Source organism: Ammospiza nelsoni, chromosome 29 (assembly GCF_027579445.1).
Source record: "Ammospiza nelsoni isolate bAmmNel1 chromosome 29, bAmmNel1.pri, whole genome shotgun sequence".
NCBI classification, from domain to species: Eukaryota; Metazoa; Chordata; class Aves; order Passeriformes; family Passerellidae; genus Ammospiza; species Ammospiza nelsoni.
Window position 1 is genome coordinate 557,026 of NC_080661.1, and position 23,949 is coordinate 580,974.

At 51.6% G+C, this 23,949-nt stretch overlaps 1 protein-coding gene across 1 annotated transcript; it reads left to right on the forward strand.

Moving 5' to 3' along the window:
- The first annotated feature begins 843 nt into the window (after nt 1–843).
- LOC132085191 (olfactory receptor 14C36-like) lies at nt 844–9,289 on the forward strand. Its single transcript, XM_059490561.1, has 2 exons — nt 844–1,772; nt 9,169–9,289. The coding sequence occupies exons 1-2, from the start codon at nt 844–846 to the stop codon at nt 9,287–9,289; spliced, it is 1,050 nt and encodes a 349-aa protein (XP_059346544.1).
- Nucleotides 9,290–23,949: the final 14,660 nt, after the last annotated feature.

Below are 23,949 nucleotides of genomic sequence, written 5' to 3' on the forward strand. Positions count from 1 at the left end.
GCTGGAACATCCCAATGCCTACAGACCCTGTGAGTACATTCTCTGATTGTCTCTTGTGCAGAGCAGCCAGGGGTGCCCAGGGCTGTCCTGCAGAGCAGGGTCCTGCAGCCCAGGGCGCTGTGCTGGGGCAGGGACTCTGCTGCCTGCCAGGGACAGCTCTCAGCCAGCCCTGGCAGCTGCTTCCAGCACTGGGGGACAAGATCTGGGTGGGAGGAGACAGCTGGTAAGGATTGGAAGTGTTCTCCTAGTGTGGGGAGGATGCTGCATTGATCAGGACTGCTCCCAGTATGGCATTTAACTGCAGAACATTTTAAAGTAGATTATACAGGGAGCACACTGAGTCAGGGACTGCATGCAAGGGGAAATCCTGCTTTATTAATCTACTGCTCTGGGTTTTCTGAGTGGGAAATTGCACATCAATATGTATCTCTCAGTTCAGGGTGAGAATTTTTTTTCTGAAATAATTCGAAATCAGGCAGTTAGAGACATTAGCACAGGACAACTCAGAGGCAGCATCAATGACAGTTTTCAAGCCCCTTCAGAGTTGCTCTGATGGCTCTGCAGAGCCACAGCTGCCCCTGGGAAGTGCCTGAGATGGGAGGGGTCTGCAGGGCAGAGTTAAGGCCCCAGGGCTGGCCTGGGCTCTGGCAGCACTGGCAGGGCCCAACCCTGGGCACAGAGAAGCAGCTGCGGGCAGGGACATCTCCAGGCAGCAGAACCCTGGGCAGGCAGTGGGGGGAAAGTAAAGTGCCCCCCGGCTGTGCTGGGATATTTAAAGTCCTCTCCAAATCCAGCTAATCCATTATTACATTTTTTACAGATCCCCATGTCAAGGCACAGCAAATGTCCAACAGCAGCTCTATCAGGCATTTCCTCCTGCTGGCATTGGCAGACACACGGCAGCTGCAGCTCCTGCACTTCTGCCTCTTGCTGGGCATCTCCCTGGCTGCCCTCCTGGGCAACGGCCTCATCATCAGCACCGTAGCCTGCAGCCACCACCTGCACACGCCCATGTTCTTCTTCTTGCTCAACCTGGCTCTCACTGACCTGGGCTTCATCTGCACCACTGTCCCCAAAGCCATGCACAATTCCCTCTGGGACACCAGGAACATCTCCTACTCAGGATGTGTTGCACAGCTCTTTTTCTTTGTGTTCTTCATTGGAACAGAGTTTTCTCTCCTGACTGTCATGTGCTACGACCGCTACGTGTCCATCTGCAAACCCCTGCACTACGGGACCCTCCTGGGCAGCAGAGCTTGTGCCCACATGGCAGCAGCTGCCTGGACCAGTGGCTTTCTCAATGCTGTCATGCACACAGCCAGTACATTTTCCCTGCCCCTGTGCTATGGTAATGCCCTAGGCCAGTTCTTCTGTGAAATTCCACAGATCTTCAAGCTCTCCTGCTCCAATTTGTACCTCAGAGAACTTGGATTTCTAGTGTTTTCCATCTCCTTAGGACTGGGATGTTCTGTGTTCATTGTATTTTCCTATGTGCAGATCTTCAAGGCTGTGCTGAGGATCCCCTCTGAGCAGGGACGGCACAAAGCCTTTTCCACCTGCCTCCCTCACCTGGCCGTGCTCTCCCTGTTCTCCAGCACTATCATATTTTCCTATCTGAAGCCCCCATCCATGTCCTCCCCATCCCTCGATCTGGTTCTGTCAGTTCTGTACTCGGTGGTGCCTCCAGCCCTGAACCCCCTCATCTACAGCCTGAGGAACCAGGAGCTCAAGGCTGCAGTTTGGAGATTGATGACTGCATGCTTTCAGGGACAGTAAATTGCTGGACAATTTTTGCAAATAAGTTGTAATAAAAGTAATCTTTCATACTTCTTCTTGGTTTGGTTGTGGGGATTGTTTTCCCTTGTTTTAGTTTTACATATTTAAAAAACAAAAATGTCATTGCTTGTGCCATTTCTCATTTTGTTTCTCTCCATCTTCCCTGTGGCCACAGACTGTGTCAATGAGGGGCTGCACTCTCAGTGGAAATAAATGATCTCCCAGCAGAGTTTTCTGCAGAGATGCCCTTTTGTTGCCTTCTCTGGAGCTGCAGCAGCAATGTCTGTGTGCAGAGCTGGGGGCAGATCAGTGCTGGCCCAGCAGCTGTGCCCAGCAGCAGCAGCAGCACTTGGTGTTGCCAGTGCTGCTGCCGTGGCCCTGCCCCGCTGCCCTGGTGGCCCTGGTGTTGCTGTAGGGCCTGAGTGCTCTCGGGGCCGGGCACAGCCCTGGGGGTGGCAGTGCCGGGGCTGCAGCAGGGACAGGCCATGGGCACTGCTGGGGCAGCACAGACGCCTCAGGCAAGAGCCTGGGTGCTCCAGGCTCCTTGCCCAGGCTCTCTCAAGAACACAGCCAGGCCAATGCTCAGCACAGAAAAGCCCCGTGAGCAGCCCCAGGCTGGCCATGGGCAGGCTGGGGGCAAACAGCATGGCTGGGGCTCTGCAAGGGCCCTGGGGGAGATGGGAAGGAGAAGCAGAGCAGGGGCTGATCCATCCCCAGTGCGCTGCACAGCCCAGGGCAGCATCCCAGAGTGTCCTCATGGAGCTGCCAACCACATCACCCCTCTGCAGCCCTGGCCATTCCCCCAGCTCACAAAGGTGCCCCATCCTTGCAGGCACAGACACGGCAGCACTGGCTCAGCAGCCCCTGTTTGCATTGAACAGAGCAGGGGGAGCACCCCCATGCTGTTGGTGTGGGGACATGAACCTGAGGGAGCACAAATGCCATCCGCCCCTGGGGCCAGCAAGGGCTGGGGGATGCCAGGGAAACCACTCAGGTTTGTCCTGGCCTCTGCAGTCAGCCAGAAAGTTTGTTCCCATCAGCTGGGAGTTTCCTGTCCCACTGCAGACGCTGTTGCTCAGAGCCAGGGCTGCCTGGCAGCCACCCCCAAACCGCCCTCAGGATTTCCCTGACTTCACCTTTACTTTCTTTCCTCTTTCCTGATACAGATTTCTTCCAATTGCCCATTGCTGTTCCCTCCCCTGCAAACAGGCTATCTCTGTTTGCCCTTTCCTCTCTGGCCCCACTCCCCGTTGCAGTTCCTGACTTGGCACCATGGGAGCGTCCCTGGGCAGCAGGATCATCCTGCAAGTGCTGCAGGAATTGTCTGCAGGCTCCTGCAGTGCCTGGTGCTGCTCCCTTGCCAGCGGCACCCCAGGCCAGGGGGGCACATCTGGGCTGCTGTGTCTGGCTCTGGGGCTCCCTGTTCCGGGCGGTGAGGAGGAGCTGCAGAGGCTCTGCAGGACTGACAGGATGGGCTTTGGAGCTGGCAGGAGAAGCTGAGGGACCTGGGCTGCTGGAGCTTCTGAAGAGGAGGCCCAGGGCTCATCCTGCAACTGCTCCAAGTGTGGCTTCAGAGAAACCAGAATCAGCAAGGTTGGAAAAGGCTTAGGAGATCAAGTCCAACCTGTGCCCTGACACTGCCTTGTCTCTCCTGAGCCTCCTCGTCTCCAGGATAAACAACCCCAGCTCCCTCAGCTGCTCCTCACAGCACTTGTGCTCCAGACCCCTCCCCAGCCTTGTTGCCTTTCTCTGGACACGTTCCAGCCCCTCCATGGCCTTCCTAAATTGAGGGCCCCAGAACTGCAAACAACACTCAAGGTGCTCCCAAGCAGTGCTGAGGACAGGGGAAGAATCCCTGCCCTGCTCCTGCTGGCCACACCATTCCTGACAATGACCAGGAGCTGTTGGCCTCCTTGGCCACCTGGGTACACTGCTGTCTCATGTCCAGCCTGCTGTCCATCAGTGCCCCCAGGTCCCTTTCTGCCTGGCTGCTGTGCTGCCCCTCTGTCCCAGCATGCAGAGCTGCAGGGGTTGTTGTGGCTAACATGCAGGACCCGGCACTTAGACTTGTTCAACCTCACCTTGTTGGATTTGGGCCCTGGATCCAGCCTGTCCAGGGCCCTGTGCACAGCCCTCCTACCCTCCAGCAGATCCACACTCACACTCAGCTTGGTGTCATCTGCAAATTTGCTGATGCTGGACTCAGTCCCCTCATGCAGATCATCAATGCAGATATTGAAATCTGTGCTGGCTGGCTCTGATCCCTCGGCCATCCTGTGGGTGTCCTGTGATGGCACTCAGGGTGATCTGTTCCATAACCTTGCCGGGCACCCAGGTCAGGCTGAAAGGCCTGGAGTTCCCCAGATCCTCCTTCCAGCCCTTGGGCTCTCATTGGCACCTCCAGTCCTCTGGGACCTCCCTGCTGAGCCAGCACTGATGGTAAATGACGGAGAGCAGCCTGGGAAGCTCATCCACAGCTCCCTCATCCCCCTGGGATGGATCCCATCTGATCCCAGAGACACATGTGAGCATCTGAGAGGCTCAGCAGGTCACCAACTGCGTCCTCCTGGATTACAGGGGCTGTTCTGTTCCCTGTGCCCATTTACCAGCTCAGCAGAGCACTTGTCCTGAGGACAGCCTGTCCTAATATTGAAAATTGAGACAAACAAGATGTTAAGTAGCTCTGCCTTCTCCTTATCTTTAGTTACTATATTCCCCACTGCATCCAATAAAGAGTAGAGGTTCTCCTCATCCCATGTTTTGCTATTAATTTAATTGTGGAAACATGGTCTATTTTTTTTTTCACAGAAGGTGTCAGGTTAAACTCTAATTGAACTTTCACCTCCTAACTTTTTTTCTGCATGACTTTACAACATCCTTAAACATTTCCTAAGCTGCTTGACCTTCTGCCCAAAGTTAATGCACCTCTTGTTACCCTTGAGTTCCCTACAAAATCTCCACGGCCAGCCAGGCCAGTCATTTCCCTCACTAGCTCATCTTTTGCCACACTGGGACAGGCTGGCAATTGTAATCTCCTTACTATTACTTTCTTGAAATGTGTCCATCCTTCCTGGACCCCTTTGTTTTAAGGGATGTTTTCCTTAAAAATAATCAGTGCCTGATTCATTACTCCCCAAATCTGCATCCTAAATAAGCCAAAGTCTGTCCTTCCTAATTCCAGTGTAGAAGTTTTGTTGCTGCCCCTCCTTCTTTCACAGAACATTGAAAACTTGATTATTTCATGGTCACTGTGCCCCAGGCAGCCTCCGAGCCCCACATCTCCCACCAGCCCTTCTCTGTTTGTGAACAGCAGCAGACCGAGCTTTCCTTGGCAGTGGGAGTGTTACCAAAAATTCAGTAAAAGAGAGAACTCCTTAGCACCAATGCAGCATTAAAAAGCATCATTATTTATTCAGGGGGATGCACGGGGGACAGCTCCTCCCAAAGCCCTGCAGGCTGAGTACAGGAAAGCTTCTGTTTATATTCTGTATTTTGCATACATATTCATTAATTGTCCCAGACTAAATATACATCTGATAATCATTTTCCAAAAATCATTAATGTATTTCTCCTCCTCTTTTCTCCTGGGGGTCTCTCTGGTGGTGCTTGGTGGTCGTGGACCCCGATGTTCCAGTGGGCCTGGCTGAGCTGGCAGGACACTGAGGCTGCTGAACTCCCAGTTCCCCTTCTCACACAATGGGCATTGTGTGGTTTCCACAGGCCTGGGGTTGTGGAGAACAAGGTCCAGGTGTCAGCTCAGCTGGTGGAGACAATTTATCATCTGGTAACATGAGGTCACAGAGTGGGCTGTGACATCACAGAGCAGACTGTGACATCCCAGAGGGGCTGTGTGACATTAGAGAATGGTCTGTGACATCACAGAGAAGGTTGCGACATCACTGGGCAGAAGTCTGACATCACAGTCCAGAAACTGACATCACAGACTCTGGTATGACATCAGGGAGCAGCTCTGTGACATCAGAGAGGGGTCTGTGACATCACAGAAAAGGCTGTGACATCACAGAGCAGGCTGTAATGTCACAGAGGGGCTGTGTGATATCCCAGTAGGGCTCTGTCAGGTCACTGGGTTGGTCACTCTGCCCCAGATCCCCCTCACAATTTCTCCCAACAAGTCCAATGCTGTCCATGCCCAGCAGGGTCCCTGTCCCCCGGGATCCCCCCGGCCCACCTGGAGCCACAGCTTCCACCAAAGGATGTTCCACAGGATCCACCCCAGAGCCTGACATAGGGACAAGGGGCCAGGGCTGTGTGACCAGGACATCAAGGACATGGATTATCCAGGTCACTGTGGCCTGGGTTGGGTTGCCCAGGGCAGGAAAGATGTCTGGCAGCTGGAGCAGGGTCTGGGAAGGGCCTCCAAGGTGGGGCTGGAGCCCTTGGGCTGTGAGCAGAGGCTGAGGGAGCTGGGCTTGTCCAGCCTGGAGCAGGGAAGGCTGAGGGGCTCCTCATGCCAGCCTGGCAGTGCCAGCCAGGAGGGGATGGAGAACACAGAGCCAGGCTCTTCACAGGGGGTCTGCGGGGAGACAAAAGCCAATGGGTGGAAGGGGAAAGAGGGGAGATCAGCCAGTTGGAGATTACACATTTCAATAAATTAACAGGAAAATAAAACTAAATAGGATCTAAAAATACCACTTCTCGTTGTCTTTTTAAATATCATGTATTCACTTTGAATACACTACTGAGATCTACATAACCACAAAAGACTTGAAACTTAAAATTCAATTATTCCCAGAGGCTTGGCTTGTTAAGGTGTTCTTAATGTTAATGAGCCCTGGGACACTGAATTCCTGCACTGAAGAGCTGAAGGCTGAACAAGCCTCTGGAGCAGGAAAATTCAGCAGCAGCCTCCAAGTTGCTGAGGATGTCAGCAGCCCCCTGAGGGCCACTGAGGCCATCCCTGCCCAGAGACCGTGGGGGAATGGGCAGACAAGGAGAGCGTCCCTGGGACTGGGGCAGCACAACTCAGAGGCACCAGCGGCTCCAGCTGGGAAATGGAGTGTGGAATGTGGCTGGGAAAGCCCTTCCTGGGCTGTGCCAAGCAGGACAGACAAGCCCTGACTCTCATTCCCCGGACAACACTCTCAATGAGACATTTAAAAGGAATTACAATTGTTTCTTTACCCTGAGTTGGACTCACTGGAGAGATACCAACAAGAGAATCTCAGGGGCTCAAAACAACAAAACAGCCTTTACTGGGAACTTTAGAAAATCAGAGCAACTTTGGCAAACTGTTTATTATGACATTGTAGTGGTTTTGGTTTGTTAATTTAAGATTTTTCTAGTCTTGAGATTTCTTAATTAATGTATTGATGAGTGTGATGTGTTTTAATGTCAGTTAATTATTTATCTATTTATTTTGTTGTGAGATAGGATTACGTGTCGCAGACATTTCTCCACAGAAATCCTTTCTTTCACATTTCTGCGTCTTTGGGAGGCCAGAGGCCTCTGAAGACAAGGTAAACAATTGTTATCAGCTGCTGTGGAATGCAATAGGATTCACCTTGATTGGCTCATTTTCTATGTTTATAATTAAGAGCCAATCATCAGTTCAAGCCAGGGGACTGAGTCCTTAGCCACAACTTTGTTGTGGGTTCTTTTCTATCTCTTGTTAGCTTAGCTAGCAGCTCTGCAAACCTCTCTCTATATTCTTTTTAGTATAACTATAATGTATTATATCATATATTAATAAATTCAGCCTTCTGATCAAGATACAATATTCACCGTCTCTCTCTCACCAGCAGCGACCGACACAGGTCGCTGTAATATCTGGTGACCCCTCGTGTAAGAGCAAAAATTAATCTGATAAGACCAGAGGAGCAAAATTGCTGCACTGGGTAAAAATCCTGTATCTGTGACATTTGATGGTTGGTTTGAAGTGACCTCAGAAAGTGGATTCAAGCCAGGAGCTGAAGAACTGAAGATCCTGATTTGGACAGAGTTCACAGCCAAGGCTGACCACAAAGAGAACCTTTCTTCTGGAAAACCATCAGGAAAGATGATGGAAAAGAGCAGCAGACCTGTGGAGCTGGCCAGAGCAAGCTGGACTCTTTCAAAAGGTACTGTTCACTTTTCTATCCCTGATGAACCAGCCCTTCGTAGCTTGTGGCTGTTCGTATGGCAAACACATGCCTTGCCAGAAGAGACTCAATTCCCTCCTTCAGAGGAAAACCTCATAGCCCTCTGGAAATATTGGTGCAGAGAAGATGGTTGCTTTTTGTCAGAAACAGATATCTATGGGTTCTTTAGATGGGCAAAGCTTTTTGGGTTCTTTACTGAAGTTCTGTATGCTTTAGATGCTTTTGTCTGGGAGTGCATGGACTCCATTTTCCAGTTCGTCTGGAACAAGGGACGCGTGTTGCCTTCCATCTACCCAGCATTTATAAAGCTTTTCCCAGTCCTGAAGCGCAGAGCAGCTTGTTTTCAGTGGATCTCTAATTGTTATGGCCAGGCTCCGTTTCCACCGCCTTTGGCAGAAGACCCGGTGGGTGATGACTTTGGGTTTTTTCCCCCCCCCTGCTTCGCGGCGGGGGGGGGGCAAAACTTCGCGGCGCAAAGAAGTTTTTTTTACTCTTTCTCCGGAGCATGCTCAGATGGAGTGTTCTCCTCCCCCCCCTTCTCTCTCTCCGTGTCGGGAGTTTAGTTCAAGCATGGCTTAAAGAAAAAGGCCACGAAGCCATGCAGCTGAGAGAAAAGTAGCAGGTAGCTGTGAAGCAGCTTCAAAGCAGTTCCCAGCCTGACTTCTATAAACAATTAGTCTCTCTCAGGCATCCTTGCATAAACAGTAAAGTTCTCAGGCAGTCTTCCCATAACAAAGGTAACATCCTCTCTGGGAAAAGATGGCACCCTGGGAACAGTTATGAAAGTTTTGAGAACCGTTCGTATCACAGTGAGAACACTGATTTTGTTTGATGTAAACAATCAACGGTATTGTAAAACAAAAGGAGTGGTTAGAGTTTTCTCTGTTAGCCTATCATAAAGCTGTATTTTGGAATATGCATGAAGTTCGTTAACACTATTATTTAAGGTGACTGATCGATCAATAAATTCGGAGTTCGATGCATTATAGGATGGTCGTTCTCCCCCTCACTTCAACATCTCCAGGGGGATGGGAGCGGCCGCTCAAGCCAGCGCCGGCCTCTCAGACTCCGCCTTCAGATATGGGGGCGGCACCGGTCTCCGAGGCTTCCTCCATGCCCCTGCTAGAGCTGTCACTCCAGGAGATCCCGTCTCCGCCTCTCCACGAGGTCCCGCCCGCGGTTTCACCGACCTCCCTGCCCCCGCCAGAGCCTGTGTCGGAGAAGGCAGAAGAGGCAGCACTTTTGACGATTGACCTGTTGCTAAGCAACAGCGACGCTCCGCTGTCTCTCCCAGCTCCGCTGCTGTCTGTTTGCACTGCGACGGCGACTGCGACTGCGCCTCCGCAGCGGACCCCAGAGTCAGCAGCAGAAAACGCCGCTGGACCTGCGGGACTGTCGGAGCAGCCCGCGGCTGATCCCACGCTCAGTGTCATTCCCTCCTCGGCTGGCTCCTCCACGGCCAGAGTCACTGCCGCGTTCCAGGCCAGCCCCAGCGTCACCCACAGCTCCGCGGGCCCCCACCCCGGCCCGGCGCCCCCCATGGCCAGCCCGCCAGCCCCGGGCCCGCCCCAGGAAGCGGCCCCGGAGGCTGGTCTCTCCTTCAGTGGGGCTGGGGCTGCCCGCCAGCTCACTGTTGTGGCAGTCCGGCTGCCGGCTTTCAAGCTCGGCGGTTTGGGGGGTGGTTTTTCGGGGATTGTCCCATGGAGGCCGCCGCCCCTCTTGTGCCCTAGCGGCGAGGGGGAGGGGGCTCCCAAAAGTTTTGCCTTTGGTCCCCAGCCCAGTGGGGGTGGTGCCGTGATGCTGTGGGAAACAAACATTCCCAGACCCGAGATGAAGATTCTCGGGGCAGCTTCCATTTCCCTGCTGCTGGCATGCCTCAGTGGTTTAGGGGAAAGGAAGCGTCTCACTACCCGTGCTGCCATTGTGCTGGCAGCAAGGTTCAGGCCTGCGGGAATGCACAGCCTTCCTCATGAGTTTGGCCTGGGATGCTGGGCTCAGGAGGTTCCTGGGCCAGGGCCATCATTTGGCCTCCTTGTGTTTCTAGGGGTTCTGGTTTGTCCTACCAGTCCGGGTCCCCCTGTGTGAGCCAGTTTTGGGGTTGCTGGTCCAGCATGGGCCAGGGCCCCCAGGGCTTTTCCTTCTCTGGCATTGCTCTGCTCGGGTGCTGCTCTTTTGCTTTTCGATCAAAAAAAAAAAAAAAAAAAAAAAAAAATTAAATAAAAAAGATTGAAAATACTGGGCAGCAGCTCTGAAGCGCTGAAGCACTGAAAGGCCAGCAGAAAGGACATTTCAAAATTGTACATATTGTTTAAAATTGTGTTATGACTTTAAATGGTTTTTTGATACCTATTGATGGGATTCCTTTTGCAGCAGGCTGTTTCAGGACAAAAAGGACTCTAAGGACTCTCAGATATTCCAAGGGAACCAACTTCAGCTCTTGGACTGTTCCTGAAACTCAGCTGCATGGACTTGAATTCTCTTTGCATTGTTTCTTGCAATTTTCTTATATTGTAGGATTGTTTTAGTGAATTGTTAGTATTCTATATTTTATAGGTGAAGGAATTTCCTGTTCATTCCACATCAGCATTTTTCTTTTATTTTTATACAATTTAGAAAGGTGAGATGTCGCAGACATTTCTCCACAGAAATCCTTTCTTTCACATTTCTGCGTCTTTGGGAGGCCAGAGGCCTCTGAAGACAAGGTAAACAATTGTTATCAGCTGCTGTGGAATGCAATAGGATTCACCTTGATTGGCTCATTTTCTATGTTTATAATTAAGAGCCAATCATCAGTTCAAGCCAGGGGACTGAGTCCTTAGCCACAACTTTGTTGTGGGTTCTTTTCTATCTCTTGTTAGCTTAGCTAGCAGCTCTGCAAACCTCTCTCTATATTCTTTTTAGTATAACTATAATGTATTATATCATATATTAATAAATCAAGCCTTCTGATCAAGATACAAGATTCACCGTCTCTCTCTCACCAGCAGCGACCGACACAGGTCGCTGTAATAATTACGGGAAAGGTAAAGTAAGCCTAACATTTTTAAAGGGTATAAAGAAATTTTTATTAAAAGTAAATTGAAAAATAAAAAAGTAGTAAGAATTAAAATAAACCCTTTTTGAACACTTTTTTTTTCTTTATAACTTTTTATTTTCATTGACAATGTAAAGAAAGTAAATTTAAAAATTCTATTTAGTTTACTGTTTCTAGAATAGTCTTGTTTAAGTTTATAAAGGGAGGAAGTTTTTTCTTGTCAAGCTTTTTTTACAAGAGATAAAAATAGGTTTTTTGTGGTTCCTAATTTTTTCATGGATAACAGTTCCTGGGAATCTTTGTTACTGTGAAGTTGTTTTTATTGCTACAAGCTTTTTTACAGCTTGTTGATGGGCCATGTCGACTTGTGGGGTATTGTTTTAAAGATTAATTGTTTAAAGGTAAAAGATTTTATTGTTTAAAAGTAAAAGTTTTTATTATTTACTTTTAAAATTATTTTTATCTCTGGGAATAGAGATCTCTTAGGGATAGTGGATTACTTTTTTTTTCTTGTTTAAACTTCTTATGAATTTATACTTATTTTAGCATTTTTTTTTTTAATATGGAAGTTTTTGTTTGATATTAATTTGTGTGGTAAATAGGTATGATTCATGCTGACAAAATTGAAACAGTAATCGATATTGATGCAGTAATAATATTTGGAAATAATAAACCAATGAAAGGGTGTAATACCAAGAAAGAAAGAGAGAGGAGGGGTCCCACCCCCCCCTTTCTCACAGGTGTTCAAGGACAGGTAAAAGCAAGGGATAACAGTTACTAAAAATTAACAGAAAGAAGGGAAAATCTGGTTCGGTCCCAGGAAAATGCCAGTTATAAGAGATTTATTGCTCTGATGCTTAAATATAATATTGTGTTAGTCTTGGCTAACATTATACTAGCTTGTTGCGCATGTGTAACCCAAGGGTGAGTTGAAGGACATTGAAGAAGATGAGAGGCCTTCATCAAAAACAACCCCCAAAGACTTGTGCGATCACCAGAACGAGTGGTGGTGACCCGTCTGGCCTTTAGTCTCTGCCCTGTCACGCATAGGATGGTCTTGGCACAGCCTGTGCCTTAAAGGACGAAAGCACTCTTCAGATTTTTCGGTCTTCAATATTGTTTAATATCTCTTATCTACAAAGTTTTCTCTCAGCCTGACAGAGGTCTGACCAGCAAGGCAGCCATGGGCACACTGACCTCCCACTGGGCGGTCATCTATTTTTATACTAAAAACTACGTACAATATATTTACCTTTACCTTCAAATACCTTTTACCCATGCTAACAAGTGCACATTTGACATGAACCAATCCCAAAGTGCCAACATCAACACCAAAGATGGATGACAAGAAGAAGAAAGAAGGACAAGACACGCCCTAATTCCTCCATCTTGTCTCCTACAACCCCCCTGTACCAAAATCCTAAAACCTGTATTTTCACCCTGTGAATAATTAATTCTTACACCTCTTATCCCCAAGTGATTCTCTTGTCCGCATACAGGTGGTGGCACATCCCGTGCAGGGTCAAAATCCAACCACCAAGCACTTCTGGCAACATTCCAGGATTTCCAAGCCCCCCAAGGGTTATCTTGGCAACTCTGGACATCAGGAGTGATGTGCTGAGTTCCCACATGTGCGGTAAAGGTGGTGATGAGGGCGGAGGTAGAAGTGTGATGAATCAAAAACGGGAAGAGATTAACACATGACATATAAGGGGGGAATCTTCACTTGGCAAGCTTGTACGTGAGGTGGCAAGGGTCCCAGAACCCTGCACTCCATACCCCGCAATGAACTTTTTCTTATGCTCTATTATTGGAACCAAATTATCCCATATTTTTATTCAAATTATATTGTCAATATTTCAAGTGTATCTGATTTTATATATTTTCAAAACTATTCAATTAAAATTGCTGCTACCTCAAATATTGTTTGATTTTTTTTTAATGATGGGATAATTGGGCAAACATAACATTTTGAATACTTAATTTTTTTATAGTTTTATGTGTTATCAAGAAAAAGAGGTTTTTCTTTGTAGTTTATAAGAGGATTTTAGTTTTAAGATAAAGGTTTTTTTCTTCTCTTTTTATTTGGGATTTAATTTCTTCTTTACTGATTTTGATGGTTTCCTGTTGTTTTTTATGTGCTTATATTCAGTTTTTTCTTTTACTTAAGGGAGGATTGCAGTACTGAAAGGGTTAATACTTGACCCACTGGTAACTTGTGGTGGAAATTGTGGTTGGGTTGTGTTAGGATTGGTTTTATGATTGGTTTCTGGGTTTTTTGTGTTTAATTTTAGCTGTAGGGTTATGTTGTGTGGGTTGTAGGTTGTAGGGTTTTTTAGTTTGAGTTGTGTTGGGGGGAGGGAACTTGACAGTATGATTTTAATAGATGTGTCTAGCTTTGTTCTGGTTGAGGTTTTGTAGTCTCTTTTGTTTTCCTGTTTGGGAGTTGTTGGGGTTTGGTTTGGTTAGAATGGGGCTCATGGGGAGGGGGGCAGCCTGGGGAGGGGGCTCAGCCCACGGTAGGGTTGCTTGGTTTGCTTTGGTTTGGTTTGGTTTGGTTTGGTTTAGTTTGGTTTGGTTTGGTTTGGTTTGGTTTGGTTTCATTTTGTTTGGTTTGGTTGAGATGGGGGCCAGGGCAGCTGCTTCTTTGTTGACTGGAAAAGAAAGAGGAGGTTCCTGGGTTTTTTCATCTTTAACATATGTGTTTCACAGAGGCGTGTTCAGTATCTTAGTGGTTTAACAGATTGTCAGTTACACAAAAAGTTCTGTATTACTTTTAAAAATTCTTCTCATGTCAAACTATGACAGACATTCAATCTACAAAAAACACTTCTCAAAGCACTGACTTGGCCCATTCAACTTTACAAACTCTAAGCCAGTTCCATTTAATGTTAATCAAAAATTACATGAGCACAGAAACAGAAGCAGACACAGAAAGAGAGAAAGACAAAAAAGATACAGAGAGGTGCACACACAGAGCTACCAACTCCTGCATTTCAGCACTGTTCAGATGGAAATTCCAAGAGGAGGTAGGGTCAAGATGCATGCTTGCCTTGTGGTGAGCCTTCAATACCCGTTGGTCCTCCTGGGCCCTTCCCCCAGGTGGGACTTGGGCTCATTTGGTCCCTCAGGAGCTGGGCTGGGGGCTGCAGAGGTGGTTTTGGAGCATTGCCTGTCCTGTGCCAGGAACTGGCAGACACTGCTGGGCTGGGATAGAGGCTCTGGGGGGGATTGGGGTTCCAGGGCAGGGCAATGCTGGGGTTCCAGGGCAGGGCAATGCTGGGGTTCCAGGGCAGGGCAAGGCTGGACCTGCCCCTTCCTCCCCCACACATGAAATGTTTCCAGCCAACAATCTCCTCCAGTCTCTCACAACAGGGAATTTTGGAGGGGAAATTCTGATTCTAGCCATGGGCACCTGGCTGAGAAAGGTAGTTATTTTCCATAGGAAGGAAAGGACCGAGCCCCGTTGTTTCAGTAGCAGACGAGAAGTGATCCTCAACATACCAAAGTCAGCCTGACCAGTCAGGTGGCTCCTGGGAGGCCAAACTAGCCAGATCTGTTTTGTGTTCCCTTGCATTTATGGGGCCCTGAAGTGTCACAATGGCCCCTTGGTTCTATGGGGCCCCACAGGGCCACAATGGCCCCTTGATTACAAGACCTGCAGTGTCACAATAGACCCTTGCTTCAATGTTGTCCCACAGTGTCACAATGTCCCCTAGGTTCCATATGGCCCCATGGTTTCACAATGGTCTCAACATTTCCATGAGGCCCTGCAGTGTCACAATGGTCTCTATGGTTCCCCAGGCCCCAAAATGTCTCGTGACTCCTCTGTTCCATGAGCCCTGCAATGTCACAATGGACCTTTGGGCCCTGGGGGTTTGCAGTGTCACAATGGTCTCCTTTGGTTCCACAGTGTCACAATGGACCATTGATGACAGGAGGCCCCTCTGTGTCACCCTGGAGCTTTGGTTCCATGCAGCCCTGCAGTGTCACAATGGTCCCCCTTGGTTTCCCAAGGCCCCAGAGAATCTCAACGGTGCTTTTGATTCTGTGAGGATCCCCAAGGTCACAATAGTCTCACTGGTTCCATGAGGCCACATAGTGTCACAATGCTTTGCTTATTCCATTGTGCCCCAGAGTGTCACAATGGCCCCTTGGTTCCATAAGGCTGTGTCCTAATGGTCTCTCCATGCTTTCATGAGGCCTTGCAATATCACAGTGGACTTATGGCTCCATGCGGTCTCGCAGTGTCACAATGGCCCCTTTGTCCCATGACACCCCAAAGTGTCATAATGGTCTCCACAGTTCCATGAGGCCCCACAGTGCCACAATGAACCCTTGGTTTGATGGGGCTTCTTAGTGTCACAATGATCCCTACATTCCATGGAGCCACACAGCGTCAGCATGGCCTCCTCAGTGTAACAATGGTCCCTTGGTTCCATGGCCCTGTGCTGCTGCATTCCCCCCTCCCCTTCTCAGGCCACCCTGCCAGCTGAGAAATGCTCCTTGGGCCTCGGCCTTGGCCAACAGCCCCTGGGCTCAGCTCCTCTGCAGCTCATCACAAACACTGTCTGCTCCAGGCACTGCTGCTGCCCAACCAGCTCCTGGTTCCTTTAGCAGCAGCCCTGGGACGTGTTTCTGTTCCCTCAGTGGCACAACATTCCTGTTCTCACACTGGCAAAGAAAGCTGTTGATGCCAAGGGCGGCGCCAGGATGACTTAACCTTACCTACATTGCCTGTAGGTAAGGTTAAGTCACAAGGTCTAAGTGAAGTTAATCACTGCTAAGAGTTGTTGTTTTCCCAAGTTGTTATGTTTAATATAAGTTAAAAGCTGAGTTAAATAGTGTTAAATGTGAATCCTCTGTTAAATTGCAAAGTCATAGGTTATAACTAAGATTAAATCCTGCTAAATGCTGGTTTTTGCTAAATTGTGAAATTGAAGGTATCAGTTAAGGTTAAGGTATAAGTTAAGTCCTGTTAAGTTTGAGCTCTGTTAAGCTTTTGGGCCATATTCCTTTCATCCTCGCCCTCACTGTCCTTGTGTCACACACACACACACACACACACACACAAACACACACACACACACACACAGAGGGACAGTTCTTGGTTGATTTCTGGTTTGATTGCCTGGATTTTGTTTGGTTTTGCTGTTGCTTTGTTTCCTCGGTGTGCCTGAAGTGTCCAGTCAGGAGCAGAGTGACTCTTGCCAAGGAACTTTGTGCTGCTGTCCCTTAATATTCAGTCTGGTTTTTGCTGCTCCCTTGCTGGGGATTTCTTCAGCGCTCTCAAGCCCTTGTTTGTAACAGGGTGATGGAGCCCTGGCCCAGGCTCTGGCCCTGGGGGACACGGGGACGCTGCCGGGGGGTCCCTGTCCCCCTGTGCCACCCCCAGGGCCCTGTCCCCCCATCCCCGTGTCAGGCTCTGGGGTCGATCTCGTGGAACATCCTCTGGGGGAGGCTGTGGGGCCGGGGGGACCCGGGGGGACCCAGGGGTACAGGGGACCCCGCTGTGCACGAGCAGGGTTGGACTGCTCTGGGGGGAACTGTGAGGGGGGCCAGGGAAGAGTGACCTCACCAGTGACCTCACACAGCCCCTGTGATGTCACTCAGCTCCCTGTGATGTCACACACACCCTGTGATGTCACTCCCCAATCACTGATGTCACACAGCCATCTGTGACCTGTCACAAAGCCCCCTGTGATGTCACAGGGCCCTTATGATGTCACACGGCCCCTGTGATGTCACACAACCTTGGCTCAGTGCTGGGCAGCCTCATCCCCATCCCAGCATTGGTCTCTCCCTCCTGCCCCATCCCTCAGCTGGTGCTGCCCTTGGGTCGCTGGGCCTTGGCTTTCTCTTCTCCCTGGGCATCTCCTGCTGCCCGCCCGCCGAGGGTGTCCCGGGGAGTTGCTGCCCCTGAGCCAGGGGCTCTGCTCTGCTGCCCTGGGCACCCCAGGGCTCCCAAAACACCCCACGGCCAGGGCAGGCCCCGAGTGTCACCATGTCCCCTTGGTTCCATCAGGCTCCGCAGTGTCACCGTGCTCCCTGCGCTCCCTGAGGCACCACATCACCCAGCCCAGGCCATTGCCGGGGTTCCAGTCAGTCCCAGTATGATCCCAGTGACTCCCAATCACTCCCAGTATATCCCAGTTGTCCCCAGCATGCTCCCAGTCACTCCCACTTCCTCCCAGTTGATTCCAGCATGATTCCAGTCAGTCTCAGTATGGTTCCAGTTGCTCCCAGTGTATCCCAGTGTATCCAGGAGTTCCCAACACGGTGTAAACTGCCCTCAGCATGCTCCTACTCACTCCCAGTGGGATTCTAGTGCCCATCTGTATTGTCCCAGTTGCCTCCACCATGGTTCCAGTTGCTCCCAAATTCCTCCCAGTATGATCCCAGTTGCACCCACTTGCCCCAGTATAGTCCCAGTCACTGCCAGTAAGATCTCAGTCCCCCCAGTATAGACACAGTCACTCCCAGTTGCTCCCAGTTTCCCCCTCAACATGGTCCCAGCTGTTCCCAGTGTTGTCCTGTCCAGTATCGTTCCAGACACTACCAGTATATCCCAGTTGCCCCCAGCATGCTCCTTCCCAATCACTCCAGTAGCCCCAGTATGATTCCAGTTGCCCCCAGGATGACCTCATTCATTCCCAGTCACCCCAGTTGCCCCCAGTATGCACCCATCATTCTCAGTTGTTCCCAGCAGCCCTCAGTGTGCTCCCAGTCACTCCCAGTATTTCCATGTCTGTGCTCCAAGTGCTGCTCCCAGCCCTGATCCGTGGGGATGGGAATGTCCCGCTCTCTTGCTGGGGCAGGGTCACACCTGAGCCAGATGTGCAGGGTGGGACCTTGCCCTGACCCCAAGCACTGTCTCAGCTGCAGGATCTGCTTCCCATCGGCCTCTTTGTCCTCCAGCCCTGAGCCCAGCCTGGTGCTGAACAAAGGGGCTGGGCCGAGGTCATCCTCTGGCAGGGGCTGCTCACCCCCTCTGCCCCCTCCCCAAATTCCCGCTGGGGGAGCAGGAGCTGGGGCAGGAGCCCTGTGGGGAGGGACAAGGGGGTGACACTGGGATGAGGGGATCACACACGCTCTGGGGGGGACACACACAGTCCCTGGGAACCCCCCTCACCTTCTCCTGCAGCACCAGGAGGATGAACCCCAACATGGAGCCCCTGACCCCTGTCAGTATCTTGTGGGGTGGGGTCTGGTGGCAGCTTTGGGGTTCTGGGGGATCACGACCACCCAAAAACCCCCTCCCACCCCCACAGCCACTCCTGCACCCCTCAAACCACCCCACAGCTCCTGGCTAGGACATCCCCAAACACTCCCTGCAACATGTCCCCAAATGTCCCCAAAAATCACAAAATCCCTTTCCATCTTCCCCAAGACCCACCTAAATTCTCTCCATAACATGCAGCTCTGCCAACACACAAAAACCCTCACAACCCTGGGCGGGGGGAACCCAGCCTGGGCAAAAGGAGAGGCAAACTGGGCAAACTGGGGGCTGCACATCCAAACTGGGCCTTGCTGGGAACCCTGCATGGGACTGCCAGCCTTTGGGGCTCCTCTTGGGAGATCCAGGAGGGGGAAACACAGAGACGGGTGGGGAGTGGAATCACTGGGAGGGACTGGTTTGTACTGAGATCATACTGGGAGCAGCTGGGCCCATGCCTGGGGAGACTATAATCACACTGAGAGAGACTGGGATCATTCTGGGATATACTGGGAATGAGTGGGATTATGCTGAGGGTGACCAGGAGCAGCTGTGAGCATCTGGGATCATGCAAGGAGCAACTGGGAGGAACTGGGAGTGACTGTGTGCATGCTGGGGGTGTTTGGAAGCAACTGGACTCATACTGAGATGAACTGGGATCATGCTAGTGATGACCGGGATTGGACTCACTGGCAGGGAGTGCGACTACACTGAGGCTGACTGGGAGTGGTTGGGAGCAACTGGGATCATGCTGGAAGGAACTGGGAGTGACCTGGACTATGCTGGAAGGAACTGGGGTACACTGGGAGAGACTGGGAGTGACTTGAACAAAAGTGAGGGTGAAAGGGAGCAACTGGAACCATGTGGAGCACAACTGGTTCATACTGGCAGGGACTGGGAGCACACTGGGGTCATCTCTGGATCCTACTGGGAGGGACTGGACTAATACTGGGAGAGTCTGAGAGTGACTAGGAACATACCCTGCACATCATCCTCCATACTGGGGGGGACTGGGAGCAACTGGGAAGAACACGCTGGGAACAAACGGCATCATACTGGGACTGACTGGGTTGATCTAGCTGGAGGCAACTGGGACCATACTGGGAGTGATTGGAAGTTACTGGGATTATACTGGGACCACACTGTGACTGCTGGCATGTGACAAGGATCCTACTGGAGCTAACTGGGCTCATATTGGTGTTGAAAGGGAGGAACCGAGATCACACTTTGGGTTACTGGGAGCAACTGAGAGAAACTGGGATCATGCTACAAGCAAACTGGAGGAACTGAGAATGACTGGATGCATGGTGGAGGCAACTGGGATATACTGGGTGTGACTGGGATCATACTGGAGTAACAAGCACCTTACTGGGATCACTGGGAGTGTCTGGGAATGACCACGGACATGCTGAGGGCAACTGGTGTATACTGGGAATGTCTGTAACCACACTGGGGATGACTGGGAACACAGTGGGAACAATGGGGACTGTGCTGGGGAGAACTGGGACCACAAACTGGGAGAAACTGGGAGTGAGTGGGAGTGACTGGGTCTACACTGGGGACAACTGGGCATGATTTGCACCATGCTGGGAGGAACTGGGATCATATGGGGAGTGACTGTGACCATACTGGGGGCAAATAGGATCACACTGGGAGGAACAGGAACAGCAACTGGAACCATGCTGGGGGCAACTGGTGTCCTAGTGGGATCACAGTGGAAGAGGCTGGGCCCATGCTGGGATTGACTGGGATCATACTGGATCTTACTTGGAGCAACTGGGACTGCACTGAGGGTGACTGGGAGTGGCTGTGAGCAACTGGGATCAGGCTGGTAGCAACTGAGAACAACTGGGACTGACTGGGAACATAGTGGGGACAACTGGGATACACTGGGAGAGACTAAAACCACACTGGGGTAAATGGGAGCAACTGGAACTACACTGGATGATAATGGGAGCAGCTGTGCCCATGCTGGGGTGATACTGGAACTGACTGCCATCATACTGGGATTGACAGGAATAGTACTGGGAGTATCTGAGAATGGCTGGGTTCATACTGGAACCAAACTGGGAGTGACTGGAAAGGTGCTGGCTGTGACTGGAACCATGCTGGAGGTGACTGGGAGCAACTGGGCCCACACTGGGAGTGACAGGGAGTCACTCTGGGCATGACTGGAATCATACTGGGAGGATCTGGGAGTGACTGGGATCATACTGGGGGTGGTTGTAACCATACTGGGAGTGACTGGGTGCAACTGGGATCATCCTGGGAGCCACTGGGATTACAGCAGATGCGAATGGATCCTGACTGGGGGTTACTGGGAGCTACTGGGCCCATGCTGGGAGGAAAATGTGGCACAGTGGGAGCAACTGGGATCATCTGGAAGGTACTGAAACCATGCTGAGGGGACTGAGACTATAACTGGGATTATATTTGGAGCAACTAGGACCTTACTTCAGGAAACTGCCAGAAACTGAAATCATACTGGAAGAAACTGGGAGGGACTGGGAAAGACAGGGATAATTCTGTGTTAACCAGAACATTACTGGGCACACTGGGATATACTGGGAGTGTCTGTGACCATACCGGGTGGACTGGAACCACACTGCAAACAGCTGGGACCATGCTGGGGGCAACTGGCAGTGAGTGGGACCATGCTGAGAGGGACTGAGACTATTCGAGGGACAACTGGGATCATACTGGGAGGAACTGGGAACAACTGGGACTATTCTGGCAGCAGCTGGGATCATACTGGGATCACAGTGGGAGCAGCTGAGTCCATGTTGGCTGAGACTGGGATCTCAATGAGGGTGACTGGAATCATACTGGGATTGACTGGGAGGGGCTGTGGGCAACTGGAATGATGCTGAAAGCCACTGGGAGGAAGTGGCAGTGACTGGGAGCATGCTGAGTGTGACTGGGATATACTGGGAGAGACTGGGAGTCATGAGGATCACACTGGAGGCTACTGGGGTCCTGCTGGCATTGACAGGGAGCAACTGGGATCCCACTGGGGGCCACTGGCATCATACTGGGAGTGACTGGGATCCTACTGGGATTATAGTGGGTGTCAATAGACCCTGACTGGGGTTACTGGGAGCTACCAGGCCCGTGCTGGGAGCTGCCTGCGCACACACTGGGAGGAACTGGGAGGAACTGGGAATGACAGGATGCATGCTGGTGACAACTGGGATGTCCTGGAAGTGACTGGGATGAAACTGGGGGCAGCTGAACCACTCTGAGGTAACTGGAAGTGCCTGGCAATGACAACGAGAATGTTCAGGGCAACTGGGATATACTGGGAGTGCCTGAGACCATGCAGGTGGTGACTGGGACAACACTGGGAGCCACTGGGAATGTGCTGGGGGTGACTGGGATCATACTGGGGGAACTGGGGGCAAGTGTGAGTGACTAGGGCCCTGCTGGGAGAGACTGGGATCATACTGGGAGTTTCTGGGACTATACTAGGGGCAACTGGGAGAATGGGGAACACACTGGATGAAAGTGGGAGCAACTGGGAGCAAATGGGACCGCGTTGGGTATAAATTGCATCATAATGAGGAATGGCTGGGAGTGCCTGGGCTCATACTGGGAAGAAGAGGGATCCTGCCAGGAGTGAGGGGAAGTGAGCAGGATCATCCTGGGAGTGACAAGTAAACTGGAAGCACACAGGGCCGACAACTGGGCTCATGCTGGGAGCACGGCTCCTGGACAGGAAGGATGCAGGGGCCAAACCCAACAAGGTGAGGTTTAACAAGTCCAAGTGCTGGGTCCTGCACTTTGGCCACAACAACCCCTGCAGCACTACAGGCTGGGGACAGAGTGGCTGGACAGCAGCCAGGCAGAAAGGGACCTGCAGTGACTGGTGGACAGCAGGCTGGGCATGAGGCAGCAGTGTGCCCAGGTGGGCAAGCAGGCCAATGGCTCTTGGCCTGGATCAGGAATGGTGTGGCCAGCAGGAGCAGGGCAGGGATTCTGCCCCTGTGATCGGCACTGCTTGGGCAGCACCTCGAGTGCTGTTTGCAGTTCTGGGCCCCCCAATTCAGGAAGGACATGGAGGGGCTGGAGCGTGTCCACAGAAGGGACACAATGCTGGGAGGGGTCTGGAGCACAGCTGAGGGAGCTGGGGTTGTTTATCCTGGAGGAGAGGAGGCCCAGGGGACACAAGGCAGTGTCAGGGCACAGGTTGGACTGGATGATCTCCATGGCCTGTTCCAACCTCGCTGATTCTGGGATTCTCTGAAGCCACCCTTAGAGCAGTTGCAGGAGGAGCCCTGGGCCTCCTCTTCAGAAGCTCCATCAGCCCAGGTCCCTCAGCTTCTCCGGCCAGCCCCAAAGCCCATCCTGTCAGTCCTGCAGAGCCTCTGCAGCTCCTCCTCACTGCCCAGAACAGAGAGCCCCAGAGCCAGACACAGCAGCCCAGATGTGCCCCCCTGGCCTGGGGTGCCTCTGGCAAGGGAGCAGCACCAGGCACTGCAGGAGCCTCCAGACAATTCCTGCAGCACTTGTAGGATGATGCTGCTGTGCAAGGAATGTTCCCATGGTGCCAAGTCAGGAACTGCAATGGGGAGTGGGGCCAGAGAGGAAAGGGCAAATAGGGAAGGGCTGTTTGCAGGGGAGGGAACAGCAATGGGCAATTGGAAGAAATCTGTATCAGGAAAGAGGAAGGAAAACAAAGGTGAAGCTCAGAAAATGCTCAGGGCAGTCTGGGGTTGGCTGTCAGGCAGCCCTGGCTCTGACCAACAGCGTCTGCAGGGGCACAGGAAACTCCCAGCTGATGGGAACAAACTTTCTGGCTGACTGCAGAGGCCAGGACAAAGCTGAGTGGTTTCCCTGGTGTCCCCCAGCCCTTGCTGGCCCCAGGGGCTGAAGGCATTTGTGCTCCCTCAGGTTCATGTCCCCACAGCAGCAGCATGGGGGTGCTCCCCCTGCTCTGTGCAATGCAAACAGGGGCTGCTGAGCCAGTGCTGCCGTGTCTGTGCCTGCAAGGATGGGGCACCTGTGTGAGCTGGGGGAGAGGCCAGGGCTGCAGAGGGGGGATGTGGTTGGCAGCTCCATGAGGACGCTCTGGGACGCTGCCCTGGGCTGTGCAGCGCACTGGGGATGGATCAGCCCCTGCTCTGCTGCTCCTTCCTGTCTCCCCCAGGGCCCTTGCAGAGCCCCAGCCATGCTGTTTGCCCCCAGCCTGCCCATGGCCAGCCTGGCGCTGCTCACGGGGCTTTTCTGTGCTGAGCATTGGCCTGGCCATGTTCTTGAGTGAGCCTGGGCAAGGAGCCTGGAGCCCCCAGGCCCTGGCCTGAGGCATCAGCGCTGCCCCAACAGTGCCCATGGCCTGTCCCTGCTGCAGCCCCGGCACTGCCACCCCCAGGGCTGTGCCCGGCCCCGAGAGCACTCAGGCCCTGCAGCAACACCAGGGCCACCAGGGCAGCAGGGCAGGGCCATGGCAGCAGCATTGGCAACACCAAGTGCTGCTGCTGCTGGGCACAGCTGCTGGGCCAGCACTGATCTGCCCCCAGCTCTGTCTGCAGACATTGCTGCTGCAGCTTCAGAGAGGGCAACAAGAGGGGGAACTCTGGTTAAAACTTTGCTTGGAGATCCTTTAGCTCCTTTAGAGCCACTGAGAACCCAGCTCCTCATTGACACAGTCTGGGCCACAGCAAACGTGGAGAGAAACGAAATGAGAAATGGCAAAACCAGTAGCATTTCATTTGGACAATACTAAAACAAAATAAAAAGAATGAGAATAATAAACCAACCACCATACCCAACAAGAACAATGAAAGATTACATTGATTTCAAGTGATTTGCAGAAATTGGCCAGCAGT